The sequence below is a fragment of the Prionailurus viverrinus genome, chromosome A2 (assembly GCF_022837055.1).
Source record: "Prionailurus viverrinus isolate Anna chromosome A2, UM_Priviv_1.0, whole genome shotgun sequence".
Lineage (NCBI taxonomy): Eukaryota > Metazoa > Chordata > Mammalia > Carnivora > Felidae > Prionailurus > Prionailurus viverrinus.
The window spans coordinates 116,040,623-116,056,803 of NC_062562.1; the positions used below are offsets into that span (position 1 = coordinate 116,040,623).

Here is a 16,181-nt window from a genome sequence, read left to right on the forward strand (position 1 = left end):
ATTTTTATTTTTGATATTGTTTAAATAAAGGTTTAATTTATTATTTAAATAAACCTTTAAATAAAGGTTTAAATAAAGGGCCTGGAGGGGCGCCTGGGTGGTGCAGTCGGTTGAGCGTCCGACTTCAGCCAGGTCACGATCTCGCGGTCCGGGAGTTTGAGCCCCGCGTCAGGCTCTGGGCTGATGGCTCAGAGCCTGGAGCCTGTTTCCGATTCTGTGTCTCCCTCTCTCTCTGCCCCTCCCCCGTTCATGCTCTGTCTCTCTCTGTCCAAAAAAAAAAAAAAACAAAAACAAAACAAAACAAAAAAAAGGTTGAAAAAAAATAAAGGGCCTGGAAACCTTTGAGATAACCATCTCAGAAGATCCATGGAAGCACAGGACACAAGTTCAGGCAACATAGTGCACGGACATTTGTAAACACAGGGAGGTAGAACCTTGGGACCAGAAATACTTGCCTCAAATACTGTTCATATACAGGCAATAGGTTAACTCTGCCTGTATGCCTGTAACATTTCCCTGCGTGCCTCTCACACCAAGTCATTTCTAATGAGGCCAAGTCCAACCCATCCCAGAGCATTGATGCATAAAGAACGCCGCTGTCCACGGTTCTCTAAAAGTTTACCTGTAACTTCTTCAAATAAGCCGTTCAACCCCATTCATCACTCATCACCATATATTTCCTCCAAGCCTGGTAGAATCCTTTTTCTATTGAGTTCACTGTCACACTTTCAGAGGCATGCGGAAAGCAAATAAATGATGATAATTGTAAGAAAGAGAAACTTACCTTTTGGGGGAAGTGTTCTGTTTGAGTAACCTGATTAAGAGCAGAAACTCTACCACTTTCCAGTTGCGTGACCCTGGGCAAGTTACTTCACCTCTCTGTACCTCAGCTGCCTCATCTGTAAAGTGGGGACATGGGACTGTTGTGAAGATAAAACGGGTTAATTCAGCACCTACCACGTAAGTGTTCAATAAGTGTCAGCTATTTATAGGCTAGTGCTCAGAGTCAGGCTGTGGTGAAAAAAGATCACCTGTCTGTGTCAACGGTCTCCACTTGCCTCTTATGGTCCTTCAAAATTTGGTAGAGATCAACTAGCTCTAACAACTGTTCATACTAATTGTCATAGTGATTTTCAAACAGTCCCACAAAACTTCCCCAGGGGCCAAAGAGGGAACCAGCAGACAAGGTTCTATGCCAGCTTTGAAAAGCTCGGTCTTTATATTTGTACACCAGGATTCTGCCATACCATGTGCTTTGAAGAAAAGAGAAAAGCCTGAAAATCACCTACCAAGAGAACACTGCTTATCTACTACTACTTTGTTTACAACACTAAGATATCTGCTGCAAAAGCCAACATTTAAATGGGTTATTTGTAATAATCAACATCAACACCTCCTGTGACTTTTCCTTCAGTTCATGGCTAATGTCAACCCCACTGTGTCTAGAGAGGTATTTTTCTGTTTGAGTATCTTGTATTGTTAGCTTTTCATTGTCAATTATACTTAAATGCTTTGGTCTCATCCAATTTCTGCTCATCATTAATTCACGTATTCACCATGGACCAAACACCATCTGACCAGAGCACCAAACACACATCAGCACTTGGACATATGAAGATGAATCACAATTCCTTCTGCTAAACACATCCACCAGGGACTTTGCCTGACTGACTCCATCCAGGGCCTTGGCCTAAATCTCTTTACTTGGAAGTCATCCCACCTCCCTCCATCTCCAAGACAGTCTTCCAATTCTCAGGACACATTCATCCAAGGCTTACTATAAGGGCTCTTTTTGAACAATTTTAGGTAACTATGCTATAGTTTTGTTGTCTTCCTCCCAGACTAGATAACATGGCATCACTACTTTCTCGCTTACTTCTTTTTTTCTTTCTCAATGAAGACTCCTTTGGTTTCCCTTTTGCTAGAGCCTAGCTTAACAATATGGCTATTTCTACTTCCTAGTAGAACAGCCAAGGTGTCCTCCTGTAATCATTCTTTCTTACTACATTCAGAGTCCATACGGAAAGAAAGTAACAGACTTCACTGAGATGTTACTAGCTTTACAAAGCTAATGGAAGCTAATCTTATGGAAATTTCTGACTCTACAACTTGCCTCCATTAAGCATTCTTCTAAGTGCAATGTGAATTTCTCCATCTGTAGTACTTGCTTCAGCTCATAAAACGTCCATTTTCTGAGGTTTCTACCTTGTTTATAGTAGGTCTTTCATTGTGGTCTGAAATGCAGGCATCTCTCTAAAGCTTTAGCCCTTCTACCACACAATAGACACTACTAACATGAATGTAATTTATTCGAAGTTCTGCTACATCCTCCTACTATATCTTACTATTAACCCAACACTCCCCACCACCCAACTACAAAGGAATAAACTTCTTTCCATCATGAAGGAAGCCTATAAAGTTCTAACATTCCCTATTACCCTAGAAGTCAACTTTCCAAAGCTGGTCACTAGGAATGAGGCTCAAAACAAACTAGCCAAACAGTAGAGTGTTCTGTTAAGGCAGTGCTGTGGCCCTACAAAAGCAGAGCCTCCTAAGATTTCTTACAAGCTACACTCACTTCCAAAAAATTGCTTCAAGCTCATATGAAGCACCACAAAGACCTCTTAAAGATAAAATTAAGAACTCTGCTCAGAGAAGAAAACTCAACAGTATTTTATGCTGCATATTCCAACTTACACCTTTGGTTTTTCATTTTTAGTATAATAGGTACTTGTTTTCCATGTCCAGAACCTGAGATCAACTCATAAATGTCGGAAGACTGGATGCAAATGCAGGATGCTTTTAGTTATAAAGAAACTCCCTTTAATCCCCTATGTTTAGCCTGCGAGACAGCTTCTGCTTCCTTTATTCAATCACACCAGACTACACACATGGCAAAAACAGACCTTACACTGTGGAAATCTCTTTAGTTTCTTCTCAAGATACTCATCTTCCCAGCTCAGTTAAGTCCAGGAAAAACTGGATATCCAATCCCTGAGGTAAAAGCCAGCATACATTCTGGATTTTCTACCAAGACTGTGATTTCAAAGTATGCAATCCTGCTAAGTATTTGTCAGACCACATACATATTCAAATCTTTGCCTTAGAAAATACAGGGTCTTCAGTCATGGCCAATGTCAGGGCATCGTCATGTACAACACCTCAGATGTAGACAGCTGTAGCTGTAACTGTAGCTCAGACTGTTTTCCCAGACAGTAAACCAGTAACTCTGGGAACATCATTCTACTATTACTGCCCAACCCCAAAATGAGAACCTCACTCAACCTTTAAAACATTTCATTTACATAATTATTGAGTCTTACATTTCTTTCAGAGAAGGTACTCCTTTTTGGAGTTCTGTGAGTACTTATTAGGAATTTTGATTATTTAGATTGGACAGTAGTAAGACAATGAAATTGGAAAAAATTCTCCTTGAAAAGTCCTTTTCTGAGGCTTTGGCAATTTTTTTTTAAATGCAGAAAGACATTCTTTAAATTTAGGAAATGGGGCCCAACTGAGACATTGAGTAAGAAGAAACCGAGTGTTCTCAAAGGCTTTTAAAGTCCGGGGTTCTGCTGGGACTCGAACAATCCCACACCTCCATGCTGTTTGTCCAAGAAGGCATCCCCTCAAATCCTTAGCACTCATGTCCACGTCCCTCTGGGCATCTGAGGACCCAGGCCTGTAGGCCATCAGGACTCTTTGTAGATGTGGCCCTTCTAGCATTTTGGTCACACCAAAAATCTTCCAAGTATCTCAAGCAAGGGGATGGGAGGTGGAGAAACAAAATTTTCTTCCACTTCCCTTCTACTGCTACATTCCACATACTGGGGGGAAAACAAAACCACCTAATTCTCCAGCAGTAGGTCCTTCACAAAGTTAGTTTCCTCATATTTTTATCTGCCAAAAACACTTAAGCAGTCAAACAGTTGGCCAATCCAGGGCCCCTAAGTGCTTTATCATTAACCATAACTACATAGTTAGAAACCATTTAACCTCTGCCTGGCATACCCAGGATGCAAGATGCACTACACAGAGAACTTGAAAGGAATCCCCTTCTGATCATTCAGTATATGGCAATATAAAGAAAAAATAAACAATACACGAACACAAATATTAAAAAAAGTCATAATGGAATAAAATAATTAATGATCCAGCAACGGATTTAATAAAATGCCACAGAGCATCACATCCAGTGTTTCTACCAAGGTCCCAGATTCTGTCACCTCTGCAGTGACCTCACAGAAAATGGCTTACAACAGGACTGGCAGAACAGGGGAGGAATTTCACTTGTGGGTTAGAACTCTGGCTGGATATTAAGCTCTTGGTTCCAGGTCCACCTTTCAACTTTTCAATGCTGAGCTTAGGACTCTGCACTCTTTAAAAGCACTCCTTTTGGGCACCCGGGTGGCTCAGTTGGTTGAGCGTCCAACTTCGGCTCAGATCATGATCTTAGTTTGTGGGTTCAGGCCCTGTGTCAGGCTTTGTGCTGACAGCTCAGAGCCTGGAGTCTGCTTTGGATTCTGTGTCTCCCTCTCTCTCTGCTCCTCTCCCGCACGCACGCGCGCACACACACACACACACACACACACACACTCTCTCTCTCTCTCTCTCTCTCTCTCTCTCTCTCTCTCTCAAAAATAAATAAACATTAAAAAAAATTAAAAACAAATAAAAACAAAAGCACTCCTTTGCCTATGGTTCCGTTAGCTTCACAGACTGGAAGACAATGGAGGAGATAAGACAGGCTCTTCCCCCATTTGTCAGCAGTTCGTATCAGCAATGGGTTTCAGTCTCTAAATGCCATGGGCATTCCTAAAACCAGCTTTATCACCTCCCTTCTTTCTCCCCTATGCCAGGGAGCAGCTACAACCCTTGTTCAGAGTCTCAACTACTCAGGGCTCTCTTTCCAAGTTACAAAGATCTAATCATCTCAACGTCTTGCTTCGACACCTCAGCCTTCAGGATGGTAACTACTCCCTGCAGCCACCCCTCTGGATCCTCTGTTTTCCCCTGCAGTCTTCCAGCACCTGTGTAATTCTTTACATTAAATTTCCCCTGATGAAATACCTAGCGTTTGCTGGCTCCAGCCTGGACCTGACCGAGATAAGCACCAGAACTCAAGGTTAAGAGGAGGTGAATTTGTTGTTCATTTACTAGCTAAAACGTAGCGTGCATTTATACATATCAAGCACTTTTTAAGGGCTTTAGCGTACATCAACCTATAAAGGTTTACAGCAACCCAACGAGGTGGCTACTATCCTCATCCTGATGTTAGAAATTAGGAAAATGAGGCTCAGAAAAACCTGCTCAGAGATCACACAACTATTAAGTAGTGAAGCTAGGATACAATTCCAAGTCTGACCCCAAAGGCCACCTACAAAAAAAACTAAGGCTTTTCTAAATACTTCCCACTGCTTGAAGGGACTATTTACATGATTCACCAATCACTTATTCTAAGTATACACTTGCTTTTTTGTTATCCTTTTAAGACTTATTCCTTACCAGTTGCCTTCCGTTTTAACATGCCATTGTTTGACTAGTAGAACAGTATCTTTTGTCCTGTGGAATGTCTCACACTCTGGGCTTGACTAGTTGTTTCTTCGTGGCATCATTTAAAGTTGTGCCTCTATCCTCTCTAGTTTTGGTAATTCAAAGTTAGACTGAAATTGAATACAGTCAAATCTCTGTTTTTTAGACAAGAATATTTCACCCGTGTTTCTGTGTATTTGCTATTTCATCAAATCAGGAAGTACGCAACATCTGGCCATTCCATTATCAGTGAAACTTAGATTAATGAGTGGATTCAAAGTTTAACCCCTCCATTATAAAGGCAATCTGGACTTTTAAATCCAAAATTATCACTGCCTAGGATAAGGCTTTGGCACAAGACAGACACCATACTCAGTATGTACAAATAAAACGTTATAAAAAGTGACTCATCTCAAAAAGGAAGTAACAGATGGTGTTCATTCAAGTCTTCAAGGAAAGGAAACATCACAATAACTCATTCTATTCCTCACCAAATTGGTTTTATCAGTATTTCAAACATTTTTTTTAAATGTAAGAGGTCAAAGGTCAAGAGTTTCAAAGTCTAGTTCCAAGCTTACAATTTAGTATTCATTCCTACTTAATTCTTTGAATCCTGTGCCCATATTTGTCCACCTGAAAATGGAGTTAACATCTCCAATTTCACCTTACCTCAAAAGATTAGTGGGAGGATAAAATGAAATATAAAAGAAAAAGTTGTACATGGCAAATAAAGATTTATTCTCATAAATTAAATTTTATCCAGAATGAGAAATAATACAGTAAACTAAAAGCTTGAGAAGCCACCAAAAATACAATAAAGTAAATGCTTCAGAAGTCACTGTAATCTAAATTTGAAGAGATCTTATGAATGAACTGCCACTTGCCTACAGCTGATGTGCTAGTACACCAATATTCACTCACTTAAAATTGACGACTACCATTTTGACGATTTCATTGAAAGCTACACTAGATTTAGTTCTCAAACAGAAACTCATATTTAACATGGCCCATGTTAAAATAAGGGGATCCAATCAGTAATCTTGATTACCATGACACTTGATTTGGGTACGCATGCTCCAAGCTACTCAAGTTCCTAAACCAATGTTAATCTAAAACAGGAAATCCATTAGGTTTAATCTTAAAAGTCACTGTTTCCATCTACAAAAATACACTTTCTATACATTATATAACTTGGAAAATATTCAGTATATATCAAAGAACCACCTCTTCCAGCAAAGTTTAAACCAAATTATATTGTTCTGAAAATAAATGCTGTATAAAATATCATGAGCATAAATGATTTGTTACCAACTGGGACATTGGACGAATCATACCTCAGACCAACACACCTTAATTGACCATAAAAGAAACCTTTCAACCATCCTTTGCATTTTGGTGAAGATTCTGGTTTAGTGACTGACTCATCAAATGTCATTTCAGAAAACTAATATGAAACACACAAAGCTAGTTACTCTTTGTTTTTATATTAAAAATACACGCAAGCTGAGGAGTTTTCCCTGCACCATCTCTCCCAAATAAATTTTAAGAACTTTCAGGTTCCATCATCAGCAAGAGTCAAAAGACATTTTATTTCTTCAACCACTGATATCTCAAATTCTCACCATGACGTCATTATTATCCTTTGGAAATTACGGACACTGGCTATTCAACTGTGCTACATGGTTTGTTTATACAGTTACTACAGTGCCACCATCTGAGCAAAAGAAAGCTGAGCTCACATTTTAAAATAAAGTATAAATAGCAGCTAGGTGTCTTTAAAAAATGTGCCAAGGAGGGAAGTTCATATTTAAATATAACTGGGGAACTCATCAGAAAGATCCCAAACAAGATTCTGTTAGGATGGGACTGAATGAGGAAAACTACCCCATTAAAGTATATCAAAGAGCAGATTTTTTTTTTTTTTAATGAGCAGATTTTTAAGAGAGACACTATGCTCCTGCAGAGAAAAGCCCACAGCAAGACATACACAAGAGAGAAGAATTTTGTGTTTTAGCACAACGCAGAGTTGAGGGAACGAGAAAAACCCTTCGAGAAACTAAAAACAATAAGCTTAAATACAGAAATCTTAACTTTAAATATAGAAATTCTTACCTCCCACTGTAAGTGAGGCGGAATATTCCTTATCTGAAGTTTCCGGATCCTGCAGAAGAATTAAAATGTTTTATAAAAGAAAAAAGAGTATGAAAGCCAAAGACATCAATAGCCACCATGGATGCTTTAAAATATTTACATTAACTACAAGGCAATACGCAGTAGGAAAACACAACCAAAGAAGGAAAAAGGAGACAAAGTTAATCACAGAATGCACACTGAGACCATTTGGAGATCCAGCAGCATTGGATTATTACAGCTTATTTTAAAAGCCACACTGGGGCGCCTGGGTGGCTCAGTCGGTTTCCAACTTCAACTCAGGTCATGATCTCACAGTTGGGGAGTTCAAGCCCGGCATTATGCTCTGTGCTGACAGCTCGGGAGCCTGGAGCCTGCTTCAGATTCTGTCTCCCTTTCTCTCTGCCCCTCCCCTGCTTGTGCTCACTCTCTCTCTCTCAAGAATAAACATTAAAAATATTTTTAATTTATGGGGCCGTACTACAAATGTTCTTAATCTGAGATCACAGCCAAGGGGACCATAGACTGATTTGGGAAATCTGGATGGGTGGAGGGGGAGTAAAAACCACTGATTTATTTTTTCACTATCCCCTACATGAAATTTAGCACTCCTTTAATTATGAATGTTGGCATGTAAGTTTAGTAGAATCACACTACTTGTAATTTTGACATTAACATCAGATATTTTTGTATCACTATAACTTGTTGCAGACCTTTATCATCTACACCCATTACTGTGAAACTTAGACATGTTGCTAGAACTTACTATGTTAAGTACGTATTGTAACTATGAGTTTTAACATTTTACTAAATGTATTTCAAAATAATTAACTTCCTATCATCCTATGTATTTTATGCCTTGAAAAACATCTTAAGATATCCCTAACTTTCAGGCTACCAAAGGACTCCATGGTACAAAAAAAAAAAAACATTAAAATCCTGACCTTACCACTGTATGTTAACTAACTCAAATTAAAATAAGAACTTAAGGAAAAAGTCGTTTGAATTTTCTAGCTAGTAGTTATATAAAAGATCTTAAATGAAATATGCATTTAGCTAGATATTACTTTTTGATTACACTTAAATTGATGGTTTCTATTGTCATTGCACAATACTCAAAAATATATTTAAGATTTCTGCCTTCATCAGTTTATGGACTTTGTTAGGCCTAAAACCTTTCCAAGTGAGGTTATTTTGGCTGCCATTTGGAAATGTGCATCATGTCTTTATTCATCAAAAATGCTGTCAATTTGTCTCCTTACGTACTCAAACTTGCTATTAGAGTTATTTAGCATTCTTTATATTCACTTGTTATATATACAAAATATTACTACATGGTTTTACTGACACCTAACACAATTGTAAATGTCTCAGCATCTTACATATATGAATCTTTGTGTTGTCCATTAAACTCTTTGGTATTATATGTATGTAAATCGTTTGGATACTGCTTAACTCATTGCATGTGTCATTATTATTAACCACTCTGATTCATTAAATTTTCTTATCACAATACCAAAAAAAAAAAAAAGACCTCAGTTCACATGCCCACATATGTAAATATGTAGGTCACATAATATTGATTATATACAATATTTACTGTAATGTATATATCCTCTCTTCTTCTACCCTTTTTTAAATGTTGTCAGAGGGAGGAAGGGAGGAAGAGATATCAATTATGTGAGATTGTATCATAGGTGCCACACACAAAATCACCTCCTTAGAAGGGAAAGGAATTTATAGTCAACTAGGTATTAAAAAAAAAAAAAAGAAGAAAAAGAAAAAGATTGGCAACTGGGCTTAACATATCAAGTGAAATAATTAAATTACTTAACTTCTAAAATTAGAAGTTTCCTTCCTGGTCAAATAACCCACTTATTTTGAAGTACCACAGCAAACCACAAGATCAGATTCATAACCTAGTCCTTTGTCTCTTGCATTCCCCTCAAAGCAGGAGAACAAACACCAGATACCACCTATCCCTTAGGGAACTATAAACAACATGTAAGTTAACCCAACTCAGGTACATCCTGTTTGTAAACTAAGGAGGAAGAAAAAGCAGTTTTAAATTATTTTTATGGGACCGTAAAGCAAAGCACAATCATCAGGGACAATACACCATAGAGATGGTAAGACAGCAGGTCAATTTAAGAGAAAAAAATTTCAACTACCACCTTAGTCTCAGAATTTACACATGAAATGCTAAGCCTAGGATTTCTTTCATAGTAACTCATGTGCTATTAATTGTTAAAGCTGCAAGACGCATGTGCTCTCTCTGCTTCTGTATATATAAATTTTATATTTCCCATAAAAGCCTTTAAGAATATACTCTACTAAGGTGTGTAATACACAGATTACACAATTGCTATATATTGCTGTAGGGAGCAGAAATATTACTCAACATTATGTAATTATTTATCCTGAGTAACCAAGGAAGTTAAGATTTACTACACACATCCAACTACACATATGCAAGTACTAAGTTTTATTCAAGCACCTGACAGTAAGAATTAGCAGCACAGTTTTAAGTAACTAAGTATTCATCCCCATTGGACTCTTTTGTGGGTATACGTATTACCGAAAATTTTCTCCACAAGTACACCTGTAAGTGTACATACAGAGTTTAGGTCAACTAGCAGGTAATTATTCTTATCACAAAAACAAGTATCTACCTCACAAGGCTCCCAAGAAATTCTGTGAATAGAATACCATCTTTCATATATTAGAAGTAATCGTTAGCCATGTTTTCTCAACGCATTCTTCAAAATGTATATCCAACATCCATTTACTTATTGGTAGTTACTCCAAAATAATTCTTTTTCCTAAACGGCTGTCTAGTTTCCATTATCGGATTCTCTCAAGTTTCATTTTAGACAAACATCAGGATTATTTTCATATAGTTACTGTTCTCACATCTAGAGTTCTTTCCCACTTAATCAGTCAGTAACTTATTTAAAACTCTGCAGTTTCTCCTCTGCTCCTAACCCCATGCTCCCTTCTTACCAGTTTAAGAGTCAAAAGGCTCAAGATTACAAGCGTCCCAGCAAAGGTATGAATTCTCACCATCCAGCTCAAAAAAACAAACTTCTGACGTGGGAAGTACTTGAGAAAATCCATCCCACCCCACTGTACTTATCAGGTCGGCTGTACACAAAGCCCCATCACTTGCGTGATCCATGCTCCCTTCGGCAGCACATACACTAAAACTGAAACAACAGAGCAATTAGCATGTCCCCTGCATAAGGATGACATACAAATTCATGAAGCATTCCACATTTTTTATATGTAAATTTGCTATATATAAGTTTTCCAAGTGATTTTTCTTTTCTTCCCCCCCCACCTCAGTATTAGGTTTTCCCCCCTATTAATACAAGTAAATCCAGAGGGCACCTGGCTAGCTCAGTTGGTAGGGCATGCAACTCTTTATCTCAGTCATGACTCTGAGCCCCACATTGTATGTAGAGATCACTTTAAACCAACAAATAAATGAAACAAGTTTAGATTTTATGAAAAAATAATATAAGTAAATCAAGTTCATTCATTTTTTTGTTTTTTTAATGTTTATTTTTGAGAGTGAGAGACATAGAATGTGAGCAGCCAAGGGGCAGAGAGAGAGGAAGACACAGAATGCAAAGCATTCTGTCAGTGCAGAGCCCGAAGCAGGGCTCAAACTCACAAACCAAGAGATCCTGACCTGAGCTGAAGTCAGACGCTTAACCGACTGAGCCACCCAGGGGCCCTGTCAAGTTCATCCATTTAAAAAAGAAAAAAAATAGTATCACTTGCTTCACTCATCTCCCATCCCAGCTTTTAACATTAGGTTATATTTAGGTTTGATCCTAAATAGTTCAGAGTCAAGAAAATAGATATTGATACATATCTACCGTATGATTACCTAATCATTAAAGTTCAGTTTAACTATCAGGAAGCAAATTAAGTTGGTGTTCTACCTCCACCTGACATACACCTGAAAAACAATAGGAAACACACACTTTGAGAGCAGAGACCAATTAGAGCGTCTCATTCTCAGAAACTGGAACAGTGCTTGGCACCTGAGAAGCAATCAACTGATAGTTAAACAATCAACTGATACTTAAATCTATATAAATATAGATTATAGAATTTATTATCATTTATAAAGGGGAAGAAAAACACAAGAATTCACAGCTCTAACCAGAAACTACTAGCATTTCCACTGATTTTCTTACACCTCATAAGGAGAGAGAAAAACCGGAACATTTAATCAACTATTGTTTAAAAAAAAAAAAAAAGCCTTAACAGAATTTATTTTATCATATAGAATTTAAAGGTTTCCCCCACAAGGAAAAATGAGGTAAAGTTTAAGTTCTCAGATAACAGATAAAAATCTTCAAAAATGCTTACTGTGCTTGAAATACTAGTTATAATGACAATTCAATACTCTTTACTAGGAAAAAATACTATTAGAAGCAAGTTTAATTACAGAATAAAGGAGCAACAGAGAAGCTCCCATAGATTCCAAAGAGCATCTTCAAGATCTTTAGTAATCAATGCAACTGATTTAAACTGATTTTGTAACAATTTTCAAAATTACATAAAACTAGAAAAATATCAACCTCCATATGCCATACCAGGTTCATTTATTAAGTACGATCAGCTTATCTTGTTTATCTATAACTCAAACCAGTAGCAACCAAGTTCCACTTACATGGCCTGTCATGCAGAAGTACATCAGTAAACAGCTATAAAACGACTTTTGTTTAAAAATAACCATAGAGGGGCGCCTGGGTGGCTCAGTCGGTTAAGCGTCCGACTTCAGCCAGGTCACGATCTCGCGGTCCGTGAGTTCGAGCCCCGTGTCGGGCTCTGGGCTGATGGCCCAGAGCCTGGAGCCTGCTTCCGATTCTGTGTCTCCCTCTCTCTCTGCCCCTCCCCCGTTCATGCTCTGTCTCTGTCTCAAAAATAATAAAATAAACATTAAAAAAAAAAATTTTTTTTAATAACCATAGAGGTGTCGTGATGACTCAGTCCATTAAGCTTTTGACTTCAGCTCAGGTCATGATCTCACAGTTCGTGAGTTCAAGCCCCGCATATGGCTCTGTGCTGACAGCTCAGAGCCTGGAGTCAGCTTCAGATTCTGTTTCTCCCTCTTTTTCCCTCTGCCTCTCTCATGAAAGCATGTGCATGCTTTCAAAATAAATAAAACATTAAAAAAATTTAAATAACTATAAAACTGGCTGACTGCTGACTCAGTCTGTAGAGCACACAACTCTTGATCTTGGGATTTTAAGTTCAAGCCCCATATGGAGTGTAGAAATTACTTAAAAATAAAATCTTTAAGGATGGCTGGGTGGCTAAGTCGGTAGAGCATGCAACTCTTCATTTTGGGGTTTTAAGTATGAGTATAGAGATTGCTTAAAAATAAAACATTTAAAACTTAAAAAAAAAAAAAACTATAAAGCCATCACTGCTCCTCAAAGTGTTTAACAAAAATTCCTTGATATCATATATCCACTCTATTTCCAGTTGTTTAATAAATATCTTTGTACAGCTGGCTTATTCGTATCAGGATTCTGATGAGAGTTAAGGGGTGCATGGCTAGATTAGTTGGTAGAGCATGTGATTCACGAACCTAGGGTTCTGAGTTCAAGCCCCACATTGGATATGGAGCTTGGGAGGGGAGGGGAAGGAAAGAAAAGATCCCAACCAGATGTACATATGTGCAGAGTTCTTTTTGCCATTTACTTGACAAGTCATAAATCCTGCATGATTACTCATTCTGAATTTTATCCACTGTATCCCTTTTGTGTCGTTTTCAGTGTTTAGTATGTTGAATTTCATATACAATGATATGTAATATTTTTATATTATAAAGCATAAAACATCTAGGACACAACCACCCAAATAATTAGAACAAGACAATTGAAGCTACCCATGCTTCTCTCCCACTCCAAATGCCTGCCTCCTGGAATGTACTCATTGCACCAAATTTGTCATTCGTATGCCTTTTATTTATGAATATTCATCTCTTTTAAAATGATTAAGTAGGCAAAATACTATTATCAATCCTTAAAAATGAACAAAAATTTAATATTAAATATCTAGTCACAGTTCTACAATTTAAAAAAATTAAATTTGTTCCATCAGTATCCCCAAAGAGCTATACACTGCATTTGGCTGATTATGATTCTAGTCTCATAACCCATGTTTCCTTTTTTTTTCCCCCTTGCAACTTATTTGGGGGAGAAAAAACCCAAATCCTGTCATTTGTCCTATAGATTCTTCACTACGTGGATTTTGCTAATTACACCCCCATGGTGCTGTTTAGTATTCTCCTCTGTCCCCTGTAAATGTAGTAATTAGATCTGAAGATTCAATTTGTTTTTTGTTGTTGTTTGTTCGGGGAGATACAATAATTTATCACAAGCAGTGTTTTATACTTCCACAAGGAGATGTGTTATCTCTAGCTGTCTTTCTGTGATACTGCAATCATGAATGATCACTACCTAAATCCATTATTTCATTCAAGGTTGAAACTAACTTTCTCATTTTATCATGGCTTCTGTATTTTTATTTATTTTTTTTTTTTTTTAGCTTGAGTTCTTCTATTAAGAACAACTTTCTCAGGTGCCTGAGTGGTTCAGGTGTTAAGCATGACTTCGCTCAGGTCATGATCTCATGGTTCATGAGTTTGAGCCCACTGGGTGAGCTCCCACTTCGGGTAGAACTCAAGCCCCATTTCGCTCATGCATGCTCTCTCTCTCTCTCTCTCCCTCTGCCCCTCCAGGGATTAACTTGTGCCCTCTCTCAAAAATAAAATGAATGAATAAATAAATGAACCGATCCATCAGTATTAAAAACAAAACAAAAACTTTCTCTTAGGGTGCCTGGGTGGCTCAGTCACTTAAACATTTGACTTCAGCTCCGGTTATCAGGTTATAATCTCACAGTTCATGAGTTTAAGCCCCACATCGGGTCCTCTGGTGTCAGCACAGAGCCCATTTCCAATCCTCTTTCTTTCTCTCCCCCTCTCCCCCAAATAAGTAACAACATTAAAAAAAAAACAAAAACCTAGCGTTATTTAAAAACAAAAAAACACTTTATCTTGTCAAATATTTGGAACTCTGAAGCACAGAAGGTACAGTGAAGACAGGATAAATAATTGATTACTTCCCTTCTGCAGCGGATGGTTTTGTGCCCCTTATCACAACCCCTCACTTGGGTCTGATTTCATCCACAGCTGTGGCAGACAGGCCTAGGTACAGTGAAGTTTGCTCTGCCTCCTTCCACCCCTAAGCACACACTCAGACATCTCTGTTTTACCTCAGGGCTCTCTCCAACGCCTCAGAAGAGTAGAAGAGCAGCCTAGAAGCAAAGGAGATGAAACCCTCAAGACAATACACAGTTTACAAGGGAAGGGTACTAGCCAGGACATAAATGCCTCTCTTCATCTGCAAGGCATTCTGTACATTTCTCTAAGGTACCATTTCGTTTCAGCAATTTCATTAAAGCACCTTTCATTAAAGCACTTCTTGTTCCAAAATAAATCAGCTTCATGAAAATCCTCATCTCCATCTCTTCTTTCAGCAGTTCAAAGGCATTGTTATTTCACAATTGTATTTTCAGAATAAGGAATTGGAGTTCTGGCATTGTCCAAAGAGGACCAAATGTTTACTTCTTTTCAGTATCATAAATTCACAGTCATAGATATTTTGAGTGTATCAATCTAATGCATTAATTCCTTTTGATGCTCCAAATACCTCATCTTTAGTCAGTCAATGCACGCTTCTTCATATTGACTCCTGCATCTTGTGACAGGACTCCAATAACCTAGGAGAACTCCTTTGCTTTCTGTTCCAACAGAACAATCCAGGTTCTGTTACAACTGAACAATCCAGGTTCAGCCGGCACAGTTCCTAGCCCCATTTGCAATCAGCTTTTTCTATATAAAGTGCTAGTCCTTTTTAATCAGAAATAATACACTGAGACACAATCTAGTCACTAGAGTGTTCATTATTATTGGGTTGGTCATTACTCCTAGGCCACAGCTGGAAAATATATACATTTTGTGTGAAAGAGAAATAAACCATGTGTTCATGCTGATTACTTTCAATTCAAATTTTAGATTACTAGGTTGTTGCCAAGTGTCTTTGATATTTGCATCTTTTCTTCCACTGTAAGGTCTGACAGCAGGTAAGAAAGTAAACAAGAGGGGCCTAGATGGCTCAGTTGGTTAAGTGTACGACTTTTGATTTCGGCTCACATTACCATCTGTGAGTTCAAGCTCCACCTTTGGCTCCAAGAGACAGCAGGAAGCCTGCTTGGGATTATCTTTCTCCCTCTCTCTGCTCCCCCCACCCCCCAATTGCTCACCTGCTCTTTCAAAATAAATAAATAAACTAAAAAAAAGAATTTAAACAAGAAAACGCTTCATGTCTGTTATGGACAGAATACTTTTGTTCCTGCACCTCCCACCTCCCAAAATTCCTATGTTGCAGCCATAATCCCCCTTGTAATGGTACTACGTACGAAAGGGGCCT

General features: G+C 38.1%; 1 protein-coding gene and 1 non-coding gene across 2 annotated transcripts in view; one reads left to right on the top strand and one right to left on the bottom strand.

Moving 5' to 3' along the window:
- Nucleotides 1-16,181, bottom strand: part of IGF2BP3 (insulin like growth factor 2 mRNA binding protein 3) — a 150,876-nt gene that overhangs the window by 94,696 nt on the left and 39,999 nt on the right. The window contains exon 3 of the mRNA XM_047845092.1: nucleotides 7,645-7,693. Coding sequence (XP_047701048.1) covers nucleotides 7,645-7,693 — 49 coding nt within the window. The remainder of the gene's footprint in view (nucleotides 1-7,644; nucleotides 7,694-16,181) is intronic.
- On the top strand, nucleotides 10,839-10,942 carry LOC125161344 (U6 spliceosomal RNA). Its single transcript, XR_007150560.1, has one exon. It is a non-coding gene; the product is annotated as a U6 spliceosomal RNA (small nuclear RNA).